Here is a 13,157-nt window from a genome sequence, read left to right as displayed (position 1 = left end):
ACATACGCCAAATAACCGGCACACTCATGCTGAATATACTGTCGAGCCCTGGCTGCCGAACAAAACCCTGATCCCGACCTGGTGCCCTCGCCATCTACCACCAGTTCTCCCCCACTTGGGGTTCAAACCACCACTCGTTGTCCCTCACAATCGATCATGGCGCCAAAACGGCTAAGCCAATCCATCCCTATAATCACGCATACATCCCCCATGGGGATAGGAATCAAATCTATCATGAAAGACACTCCGAAAATCTCCAACTTGCATCCTCGGTAGACTGAAGAAGCAGAAACCCCGTGCTCGTTGGCGATTGAAACTCGCAACGGGCACTCAAGATCATCTATCAACACACTAAACCCTCTAGAGAAGGTCTGAGATACGAAAGAACAACTCGCACCCGAGTCAAATAAAACCAAAGCAGGCAAAGAATTTACTAAAAACGTACCTGATCATAGGTACAACCAATAAGCATAGCACAAATACAATAACTGAGATAGAGAATAGAAACATACCAGAAACCACATCCGGTGCTGCCTTGGCCTCCTCGGCCGTGAGCTGGAAGGCGCGACCCTAAGCCTTCGGAGGCTCCATATTAACTGGCCTCCCATCTCCAATCCTCACAGTAGCTAGAAAGGAACCCTGGGCCGGCTTGGCGGTGAGTTGCGGACAGTTGGTCTTCACATGACCAACCTGATGACAATGGAAACAAATCGTCATATTTGCTGGAGGGGCGGACTGGCGACAGTCCCTGGCATAGTGCCCCTCCTTGCCACACTTGTGGCACCCACCTCCTGCTCGACAAACCCCTGAATGAGCATTGCCACACTTTCCACAAGTGCGGCTCTGATGACCCCCAGACCGTGTATCAGCGGTTTTTGACCGCTTAGGCGCCGGCTGAGACTGTGTCGGTGCCTGACACTGCTCCTTCAGCTGCAACTCTATCTTCAACTCACACCGCCGCGCGACTTCCTGTAGGTCCAGGAGGGTATCATATCGTTGAGTAGACACAAACTGTTGAATATCCGTCTTGAGCATACTCAGAGAACGAGTCATCTGAGACTGCTCTGAACAAACTCCGGGCAAAACATAGCCCTCTCCGTGAACATACGGGTAATCTCCATCACAAACTCCCCATCCTGTCTCAAGGTCAAAAACTCCTGAGCAAGCTGCTCCTGTTCCACGCGCGGAACGTAGCGGGTGCGAAACATATCCCGGAACTGCTCCCAGGTAATAGCAACCCTCTGATCATCAGTATACAACCCACTCGTCAGCCTCCACCAGTCCTTCGCCCCAAGCCTCAACAGGTTCAGGGCACACCTGACCTTCTGGTCAACAGGGCATGAACACGTGAAGAAACATCTATCCACGTCAGATAACCACCTCACAGCCTGAATGGCATCCTGTGTACCATCAAATGTCGGGGGCTTCGTATTGTCGAAGTCCTGGTACTGGAAAGCCCTACCGGCTCCTCCTCCTCCAACCCCTGCAGCAGTTACAGCCGAAGTGGCTGCAGCGGCAGCAGTCTCTGCTAGAGTGGCATACCGCTCATCAAAATACTCGACCATCGCGGTCTTAATCGACCCAAACATCTCTGGCAATTGCGCTCGGAACGCAGCAACAATCTCATCGTGCATGATCTCCCGAATCCGGGCATCCAACTCCTCAGTCCCTATCTGAACCACGGGCTCATGTGCTACTGGCACCTCCAATCCTCCGTCTCCTGACCCTGATCCTGATCGTGATCCTAATCCGGACCCCGAAGCAACACGTCTCGTCACCACCATACTGCAAACACACTCAATGTCTCAGACAGATCATATAATGACGGAAGACCAATTACCCTCAATCCCTAGGGGTTGTGACTTCCTTGATACGCGTATGGGTCCTGTGCTTTCAGTAGTATGGGCCCCTACTACCTTCCACACCTACCCATATTTGTCTCAAGTATCACCACAACGCCCTAAGTTGTATTTAACGTAATATGCGTTCAACCCTCACTAACAGGGGACATCGCCTAACTAGCAACTGATCCTGCAGTTCCGCACCACTCACATATCCATGAAACTTTCATCATCCCCTGCAGCGCTAGTGTACACTGGCTGCACATAGTGCTGGACCCGATAGACTTTCGAATATTCGATCCTACTCTAAGGTCGAATCAGACATTCTCAGGCTATAAGATCTTGACTATCCACAGCCGTGGTGCATACACTAAACATCTACAGTTATTATGTCAATCCCATATACAAGAAGCCCTAGGCTAATAGGTATCATACAATCAGGCCAATCTATCATGCGATTCCTGAAAATACCTAGCCTAGCACTGGCATGCTGTTCTAATCATATCAGAATATTAAATAACTGTATGGTATTTTGGGGCTTACTTACAGGCTCCGGCTGATCGTACCCTCTGCATCCTCCATCCTTTATTTTGAAAACCATTTTTAAAACTTATTTCCCAAAAATCTCCTCGGTTTGAGACTGGATTCACACGAGTGTTCCTCCAATTCGCTCAAACCAAGGCTCTGATACCAACTTGTAACACCCATAAAATTTACGCCAAATTTAAACTTTTAATACTAACAAAAAGTCAAATAGTAATTGTTTTCACAAAACATTTCCAATTCATTTATCATCAGAGTGTCCCAAAATAGATCATGAGGATGAGGAGCGGTACGGTCACACCTTCGCCTTCCCTCGCTCTCCTGAAGTACCTGAAACAATAAACTGAAAACTGTAAGCCCGAGGGCTTAGTGAGCTACCCCCACAATACCAATACCATACTGGCAGAAACCATAGCCATAACGATCAATCAAACAACATACATACTGGGCCATCGGCCGGACTGGTCCGCCCTGCTGGGCCTACAGTCTAACTGAATCTATCCTAAGCCTTCAGCATGATTGATCCGCCGCGTGGGCCTACAGTCTCCCGGACCGCTCAGAGGGTATATTGGCCTTCAGCACAAAGCAGGACCGCCTCAACCCAACCAACAAGCAACTAACCATGTACGCATACTATCATATACTGGCATATACACATAGCAAACATATCTATCTCATTGACCATCAATCATAGAGTTTCACTTATAACTAGAGTATCGACCTAACAGGTCACTAACATACCAATCCTTACGGATCATAAAAGCATAACATACTATCTATCATGTTCCGATCTAATAAATCAAAATCATATGTAGCATACCATAACAACCGATCTAACCGATCCCTAGTATAACAACCATCCTAAACAGGATAAATTCTAGCAAAGCAATAACATAACACCCATCCTAAACCAGGATGAAATCTAGCATGGCAATAACAAAGAAACCATCCTAAACCAGGATGTAAATCATAAAGGGTCGGCCTTGGTGCCGTAGATCCTATCGATATAGTGAGGATAACTCACCTCGCATATGCCGATTGAAATGCAAACTCCAACTATCGGATCACTTGACACCGGCTCCACCACTTATAACCATAACACAATATACTCATAAGTTCTTACTCTTATGAGACACCCCATAACCTCTTAGAAATTCCTGATCAACGTCAGAGTCCTCAGTCAAGGTCAACATTCCATGTTGACCTCAACTCGCCGAGTGCACTCAGCCACTCGCCGAGTTCATGGAGCACATTCCAACTCGCCGAGCCATCGGAGTGACTCGTCGAGTTCCTTCGAATCCCGATCAATCCTTAAGGGCCACCCGTCGAGTTTCCTCCTTGCAACTCGACGGTTACACACGCATGCCTATCCAAGGAAAAATCCATCCGACTCGCCGAGTTGTTCTTCAACTCGTTGAGTTTTATGGTGATCTTCATCGGACTCGCCGAGTTGTTTATCCAACTCGCCGAGTTCAATGACCATCTTCATGTGACTCGTCGAGTCATCATTGCGACTCGCCAAGTCCATCCAGTCCTCTTTCCATACAGACTTGATTTGAGCCATGCAGCGGCTCCAAATCACAGATCCAAGCTTCTAGAGCATACTTACCACGTAAAGTTGCAAACTTTACGTACATGCATGATTTTAAAGGCTCCAAATGTCTATTTTAAGTTCTTAATGGAGCTTCTAGTCCAAGGGGGACTTCAACCACAACCAATACAGCAACTATATGACTCTAATACCCAAGGAGGGTCCAGATCTGAAGTTACAACTCCAGATCTAGCCCATAGCTCAACATCCCAACTTGAAAATCCATAAAAAGCCCTAGAACTCAACAAGAGGAAAGAAAAGGAAGTAAGAATGGCACTTTGATACCTTCAAAAGATGCTAGCTGAGGCAAAACCCGTTTCCCCCTCCTTTCTTGCTTCAATTTCCTTTGCACTCTTAGCTTCCTTCCTCCAAAATCCTTTTTTCCAAGCTTCAAACCCACACCAAGGCACACACACGAATTAGGGGTTTAAGGGCTCTCAAAGACTGTAAGGGAACCCAAAGGAGGCTGAGGCTCCTTTAAATAGGGGTGTAAACCCTAGGATTTAGGGTTTCATCTGCCATCTCCTACTCGCCGAGTCCCAATAGTGGACTCGCCGAGTAGGTCACTAAACACGCGTTCTCACCCCGCTGCTACTCAACGAGTAGGTCAACCAACTCGTTGAGTAGAGCTTTATCCAGAAATTCTAAATAAATAAATACCTGAGGATCGGGGCGTTACAGCTAGGGTTACTATAAGAGGCGGCTCCGATGATGGGTTTTTAGCACCAACGAAGGGCTCCGACGGTGGGTTTTTTGCAACAACAAATAGGCTCTGACGAGTGTGAAGAGGCGGCGTTTCAACAAATACATTCAGAGTCTGACAACCTTCATGGTTTCTCGGGGAGTAGGAGGTGTTTCGACGAGAAATGTGGCGTTTCAACAAATAGATATAGAGACCGACAAGAGTTCCTCACTCCTTCCCCTAGCTCCATTTCTCTCTCCATCTCTCTATCTTCATCAGGTCCGACTAGATCTGAAAATCAAGCCACCAGAACTCCGACGACCAGAACTCAAACTTGAGAAGGAGAGATGTGGAGACGGTAAGCTAAAGTGGAGATGGTGGTGGTGGGGGTGGTGATGTTTACCGGAGACTAAAGATGAAGAATGGGGAAGAAGAGTAACAGCAGAAAGAGAAGGGGGGGGGGGGGGGGGGTGATAACATGTTTTTCTTCTTCATAAAAAAAATAATAAATAAATAAATAATCGGAAATAAAAAAATACTAATGAATAGAAAATGAAATTAATAAGGGACAAATATGTCACTTTAAAAACTAACATTTGACAAAAAATTTCTCCTTTCGTCTCTCGGGAACAAATCGGGAAAGAAGAGTCAATAAGACTATTCCTATTAGCAATCTAATACAACCCAATTTTTTTTATTAAAAATTAATTTCTCTTTATTCCACGTACACAACCGAATCCAATCTAATTTTTCATATACATTAGCAACCCAACCCAACTTAATTGTTTTTTAAAAATAAATATCAAAAAACTAGATGAATATTGGTCTCATATTATAGGGAATATTTAATTATGTTTTTTAATATATATATATATATATATATATATATATATATATATATATATATATTTTAATGAACAAAACATCTATTTTTTCGATAAAACAAAGTTATTTAAAAAATCCTTACCCTAATAAATGAATAATTTTAATCTCCATTTGACATGTGTCACTTTAATACAACTCTTCATTAATATCATGCCACATGTCAAAGAGATATATTAGACAATACTTCAAAATTCAAATTTACTTTTTCTAATTATATGTTAAATTTGAAGTTATAACAACTTTAAAATTGTGGTATATCTCATAATTAATGATTTATTTAAAGTAATTGATAAATAATTTATGAATTTTTACTATGAAAGTTTAATTTATTTTGTAACGGGTTATAAACTAGTATAAAATGAAAAGAAACATAAAAAGGGAAGTGACCTAGGCGGGTGACACGAGCCGCTCACAACAATTTCTTTACTTTTTAATCTTTTTTAATTTTTTTTAAATGTTTGGTGGTGAATTTTGGTGAGCCGCTCACCAATGGGGGTAGCCTAACAACTCAGAGACCTTCACCCATTCTCGTCTTTCTATTGCACGGTTAGGAGCCAAAGAGGTCTTCCATAAGTTCATTTACTGCTAGCCCAGGTAAACCAAAACTGTCAAACCTTGCCAAAGTAAGGCAAATATCGATTTGTTCATCATTTTTGTTTAACAAAACTTTTAACTGTTTTGGTTGATAATTTACTTTCCATACTTCGAAGATGATGTAGATATGGAGTTCATGTTCATCTCGAATCCATGAAGTTATCAATGTTCAAAAAGTTGAAATCTATAAAAAAGAAAGAATATTAGAGTCCACCTCATATTTAAAGAATAGAAAATATGGTTTTTTTTCCTTTATCTGTTGTTTGGTTTTGATACATTTATTTTTGTTGCTCCCTAGTTTTTGTAACAAATTTGTGTGTATTTTTTCTGATAAACATGTGTGTATATATAAAATGAGTAGTTGTTTTTGTAAGTTTAATGGTTTCTCTCAATTATGCTCTTTATCTCCATGTTTCATCATTGTGAGGAAAATGAAGATACACAAGAGGCATTAGGGTTGATTGTATAGATGATTCACATTTAGGTTATTGTTGTTACTTAAGTAATCACACATCATTTTGAGTACTTAAATAGAATTGGTATTTTATTGTAGGGTTAAAATCTGCATTTATGTAAAGAAAGTTTACATTCTTCCTGATTTACATAGCAAAGAGGCTTTTTATACGAAATATGTAATGGCCTTTCATTTAGGACCAAAAGATGCAATATTTTACTGATAACATGTTTAAGCAATTGCAACATCAGTTGCATAAACTGATTAAAAAAAAAAAAAAAAACTTAGCACTTATTAATAGTTATTTTTACAGCCAGGGGGGTATGGATTTTCTGGTACAAAAGATAAGCATGATCTAACAGCTCAACGGTAACTATTATTTTTGCATCAGTAATATATATTACTGTACACACATACATATATACAAACATGTTAATATTTGTGTTTACATCCTTTGTGAGATGTCTGGCATTTTTGTGTACTTCAAATTGAAATCTCAGGTCAACTTTGTTGAAAAATATGAAAAATCAAGTGGCTAATTCTCATCTTTAATCAATCTTTTAACACGCGAAAGATGGATGTTTTGTTTAGTTTCGTCAATGAAAGTCTTCTTCTTGGTCAACTCCATGGAAATTGGTGCACAAGCACACCAAGGTTGGATCATTACTGCAGATATTTAATTTATCTTTCATTTGGGCATATAATTCACCAATGATAAGGGTGAAGAGAGTATTTTCGTCATTTGCATTGTAGAGAAGTGTTTGCAAATTTTGAGGATACTCATACTATAAAGGCAAGCATCGGATTTTTATTAACTACTTTGGTATGGATGTAGTTCTCCAAATATGTCACACATATTACTTTATTGTATATATTTAAAAAAGAAATGATTAATTAGTATATGGATTTTTAAAATAAAAATAAAAATTGGCAGTGGTTGTGTAAGGAGGATGCAAAAATATTATAAAGAAAATGCCATTGTAAGTTGCACACCTTTTTATTTATATATCTCCTTTTGTTGGTTTCTTAAACCATTAACCAATGAATATATGGTTTGAGTGTTTGAAGAATTGTGGAGGGGAACAACTAATGATTAGGCTGGATGGAGTGAGAGCGGGAAAGGAGGTGAGAGAAGCTTCCCTCACTCCTGAACACCACTCCTTGGGTGAGGGAAACATCCCGCGGGAAAGAGGTGGGGGGAGGGAGTGTCGTACTCTCTCTCTCTTCATGGTATTGGACATTTTTTTTTTTAAATATCCTTTTTAATATTTATTAAATTATATACCTATCAAAAAAATATATTAAAATTCATGGTTTTTAATTCTCTACAAAATGAGTATAATATATGTATCAAATATATTTTTAAAAAAATATAAAAAATAGTCCCACCCATTCTTTGGGTTTTAGGTGAGGGAAAGAAAAGTGAGAAAAAGAGTGGTGTGGCCCACAAAAAGTGAGATAAACATCCCTCCCACACCCTCCGGTCTTAGAGACCAATGAATGTATGGTGTGATAAAGTGGTCGCCACTCATATCCAGTATTTCTCATTTGATTAGAGAACCAATCACATTGAAAAAAGTTAAAAGATTCCAATGTCAAGTAGCTGATGTGTTGACAAAAAGGGGGCTGGGAGTAGAGTTAATTACATTTTTAAAAAGAGGGGAGTGATAAATAAATATTAGACTCAATTTTCCATTCACCCATGGGCCGTAGGATTTGTGTAGAGTAGGCTTAACCTCTATACATTGTTGTATACTTGTATCTCTTGTATTGTAAAACAGACAGACATCTATAACATTTGAGTTCAATCTTTTGTCTCCGTTTATACATATCATGTAATGTTACAATAGATTATTATAAATGGAGGATTATTTTTTTTTTTTTTAATTTAGATCTCGCTTGTTGAGATAAATAACACCTGATGTTACGGGAAGCGGAGAAAATCCAGAGTAATCCCTCTCTACCTTTGCTATGCATAAATCAGTGATGTACCTCAACAAACTCTCTTTCTGAGCAAAAGGTTGAGCTGCAACTTCCTCCAATGGCATCCACTGCAGAAAAAGTGTTACCATGTTTTCACTGAAACTTCTCAGTGCATAGAATTACAAGAGTTAAATTAACAAAACCTTGGCTGCCTCGATTTCTACTTCTTGAATCTGGATGTCAAAAGATAGTGGCCGCATCATGCACACAAAGAATAAATCCGATTTCTCAAAGAATGACTTGTGCCATTGCCTGGATACATAATTATTAAAACATACCCAATTCAAATTCTAATTCTAATTCTTTCCACATTTTCAAGCATCAATAACTGAGTTATTTAGGAGACACATGGCTAACCTGAATGCTAGTACTTCAACAAACTCTGTATCTATCTGAAACATGCTAACATTTATCAGGACTAGGACTGGGTGAAAGCTGGAATATCATATCATATCATATAATTAATTAAAGTCAACTAACTTACTCCAGTCTCTTCTTTGACTTCTCTAATCGCCCCTGTACAGATATCTTCACCCTGCACAATGGAATGGAAGGGACTCTGTTAGTTTTCACTGGAGAAAGCTATATTATATATGTGTCTATCTTAAAAAATATTATTATATACCACGTCAACAATTCCAGTTGGGACCTTCCAGATACCCTTTCCCCGTAATGGCCCATTCTTCTCTTGGACAACAAGCATCTGTTGTAAATCAACAAACAAACAAACAAAATAATAATTATAATAATAATATAGATATAATAATGAGTACCTACCTCTCGTTTGTGATTCAAGACAACAGCACCAACACCTACTCTATGAGAAGCATTTGCAGGGATAGTGCTTGTTGTTTCAGGAATCCACTTAACAAGCATCACGTAATCAGATTCAGCATGGTGATAACAAAAACCCTCCTGCCAGTGCCCACACAATTTTTAATTTTTCATGTTACCCTTCAAATCATAATCCAATTTATACTACTATTAGTCTATTATTACTATAAGTTATAACAACACCTACCTTCACTGCAGGTTCCACAAGATTAACAAGACGGATTGGTATTTTAATCCAAACACCCTTCTTTCCCTGTCAAAATTAAACCCACCCATAATCATTACAATACACAAACACAACTCAATAATATGTTATCTCGTCATATATCATATACTATCATATAGTATAATTAAAAAGAAATAAAGTAATGATTTGTGCAGACTTCTATTTCAGCACCAGAAAAGAACCTGCATTGTCCACTGTGACAATGAAGTTTTAAGCAGTGTGAGAAACACATCAGAGTCCATATGCTCCTCAAGCTCTACCACTACACCTCCATGGTCATCATTTTTTGCAGGAAGTAGTTGGACATTTTCAACTGTCGCTTGCTCCATCAAACCACAGTTGATGTAAAACTGCCTGTATAATCTAAGAATCAAAAAACAACAGGTTTAATCATACAATTCGCTAAGTCAGAGGATACATTATAAAGATAAATAACACAAGGGGGATTCTGATTTGATAAGTATTGATAAGCATGGAAAACGACAAATCGATCATTCATTTTTGTATTGGGGATATCCCCTTAGCTCTGTCATGTTTATTAAACCTTCAATAACTTCCTTCATCTTGACTCTAAATTTAGTCAAAACTTAAATCTCATCAACAAACCCAAACTGGTCATAAATTTAGTCGTGAAGATGCAAGATATAATACTAACAACTATCAATTAAACAGCTCGATGCGATCCAAGCAAATGTCAAATTGTGCATCAAATACCAACTTATAATACTAGAGTAGAGACAATGAGTACCTGTAAGACAATAAAAAACAGAAGCCTTCTGAATAACTGAATATCGATGCAAAAACAAAAATGGAGGATTAGGGTTCTGAGACTTCAGACTTCCGCTTATCTACAGACTACAGGCGAATAAGGTGCGATGGATTAATATGTCATTTTTCATGTGTTTGGTAGCCGTTGACTTGTAACTACCGTGGCCGAGAACCTTACTGAGCCTGGTCCTTTTTTTTTTCCTATTTTTTTTATTATTTTTAAAATGACACTTGGATAACAGCCGATCAAATATACACAAAACACAATGGATCCGTTTATACCCCACCGGCCACCACACCATGCGGTAGGAATGGATGATTTGGCACTGTGGGGAGGTGGGTAGCATCGATGATTTGGCACTGTGGGAAGGTGGATAGCATCACATCGTTTGTGTGATGACTGATGAGTGTGTTGATTTCACCGTGAGACACAAAACCATTTGTCTTTTTTTTTTTAGTGCAAAATACAATATATAATAAATTACAGAAATGGTCCCTGTGCTTTGGCTAGATTCATAATTTTGGTCCTTAAATTTAAAAATTGATAGGTTGTATTGTATGGTTTATGAATATTGCAGTTTTGGTCCTAGGTTGTATCTGTATTGTTTATGAATATTGCAGTTTTGGTCCTTGCTTCATATAAAAAGACTAAGGTATTGTTTGTTTTTTTTGAAGCAAAAATGAATCATTTCTGTAACCCTCTGCAGCATAAAAAATGAACCAAACGGCTGCAGACTATAATAAGAAACGTGTTTGTTTTTTTAATATCTGCATGTTGCTGCAAATATTAAAAAATTAAAATAAACTGATATTATATACTGAAAATAGTTTTTTAATATCGAAAAATTATTAATGTATGACATTTTATCAAGATTTTATAATATTTCAACAAAAAATAATGCTATTTCAGCAAGAAATTATTACTATTCAGTATAAAAACAAAAAAAAAATCAGCAAAAATAAACAAAAAAGAAGAAGGTAAAACAAGAATTTAACAAGATTTCAGCAACATATAATCAATATTCATCAAAATTTCAGCAAGAAAAAAAAAAAAACACACGCAAAAGCTTTTTACTCTGAAGATTTCTAAAAAAACAAATAGCTGCGACATGAAAAGTATTGCGTGTGTGCTGCGCCGCGCTGCAACAAGAGGTCTGAAGAAGATTTTTATAAAAAAAACAAACATCACCCAACTTACCTTTCCTTTTTCTTTTGAGAGATGATTTGTACACAACAATTTTTCTCTATACACAACAATTGATGCTTTAAAATGTTGTATTGTACAACTCTATAATGCATAAATTGTTGTGTATGGCAAAAAGTTGTTGTGTACAAATCACTTCCCTTTTCTTTTTCATTTTCATTTAATTTATTATTATTATTATTATTATTATTATTATTATTATTATTATTATTGTTAGTTTTATTTGTTCTTTATTTTAACATAATTTGTATGGATTTCTTATAAAATTATTTTTTATTTTGTGAGTTTGTTGACTTGGTGGCTTCTAAGTCATCACTAGTTTCTCCCGAGGGCATGGTATGGCTTTGTTCTTGGTCTTGTTTAATAGATGTCGAGTGTCGGCACATCTATCTTTCTTAGTTTCACGCTGGCCTAAGTTTATAGATTGGTCAGATCCCTTTCTATCTTTTTAATGTATTAAATTGAATGTTGTTATGCAAATACATTATAACAATGATGTCTGATATTTTGTTAATAATGTTATTAATATGACTCCGAACACAATGCAATTTTTTTAGTGTGAATCATGTGACAACCCGATATTTCGAGACAATAAAATGTAACACCAATCAAATTTAGGTCAAAATTTAACTTTCCTAAAATCGTATTTGGGTTAAATAAAGTAGTAGGAATCGTATCAAGATTTTCGTACATATAAAGAACCCTAAAATCCGAGTTATAACGAAGAAGTTATGACCAACCGAAGATTCTCGGCAAAACCGACAACACTGATAGACGTAAAACGTGAAGTTTCAATACAATAATTTTTAGCCATAGGTATCTAAATGGAAGTTGAAGATATCATCAAACCTTAAACGTACGTAAAAAGAACGTCCAAATCTGACTTCGTATCAGAAAGTTATGATTTTTCCAAGATCCGGATATAGCTGTAGACAGCTAAAAACTCGAAATAGAGATCGAGATACTTTTGGCCGAAACAACCTAAATTAGAATTGAAGGTCTCAACAATATTAGTGCAACGGTAAAAAGTCTGACGAAAACGGACATCGGATAAAGAAGTTATGGATTTTTAACGGACTTTTCGTGTCCCGGTCTGTTAAAAATAAATAATTAAAAATAAAGTCAAAATTAGCCGACGAAGTCTAAACGAGAGTTGTAGAGTATATTCTCACCTACGTGTGCATATAAAGAACGTCAAAAATAGAGCTCGTACGCAAAAGTTACGGATTTTACAAGTTCAAGACCCGAAATCCGAGGTTGTCAGGCTTACCACGAAGTGGCACAGTTGGTCGCGACCCGGCAAGTGACTAAGAGCGTCCAATCAATGGAGGAGGATAAGTTTGACTCACCACGACGTGACACAACCTTTGCCACGACGTGGCACCCAAAATATGCCCCTATAAATAGATTTCAAGGGCTCCGAGTTTCATTGCTCAGTTCTCTTATTTCTCACGTCGAAACTCTGCGTTTAAGCCCCCAAAGACCTCCCAAAGCCCCGGTTTTCACCTTCAAGTTCCGAAGGAAGGTTTTGTGTTCCCGAGATTCCCGAGAA

General features: G+C 38.3%; 1 protein-coding gene across 2 annotated transcripts; it reads right to left on the bottom strand.

Annotated features, from left to right (window-relative positions):
- Positions 1 to 8,255: 8,255 nt before the first annotated feature.
- On the bottom strand, positions 8,256 to 10,819 carry LOC111909041 (nudix hydrolase 2). Of its 2 annotated transcripts, none has more exons than XM_023904835.3 (9): positions 10,382 to 10,819; positions 9,816 to 9,996; positions 9,595 to 9,660; positions 9,390 to 9,488; positions 9,199 to 9,276; positions 9,058 to 9,108; positions 8,931 to 8,965; positions 8,717 to 8,825; positions 8,256 to 8,641 (listed from the first exon to the last, which is right to left on the bottom strand). In XM_023904835.3, the coding sequence occupies exons 2-9, from the start codon at positions 9,960 to 9,962 to the stop codon at positions 8,474 to 8,476; spliced, it is 753 nt and encodes a 250-aa protein (XP_023760603.1). In that variant the 5' UTR covers positions 9,963 to 9,996; positions 10,382 to 10,819; the 3' UTR covers positions 8,256 to 8,473. The 2 variants fall into 2 exon arrangements, with proteins under 2 accessions (XP_023760603.1, XP_023760602.1); XM_023904834.3 differs by having other exon boundaries at positions 9,351 to 9,488; positions 10,382 to 10,816.
- Between the last annotated feature and the right edge of the window lie 2,338 nt (positions 10,820 to 13,157).

This window comes from Lactuca sativa, chromosome 5 (assembly GCF_002870075.4).
Source record: "Lactuca sativa cultivar Salinas chromosome 5, Lsat_Salinas_v11, whole genome shotgun sequence".
NCBI classification, from domain to species: Eukaryota; Viridiplantae; Streptophyta; class Magnoliopsida; order Asterales; family Asteraceae; genus Lactuca; species Lactuca sativa.
This window is presented reverse-complemented; position numbering and strand designations above follow the sequence as displayed.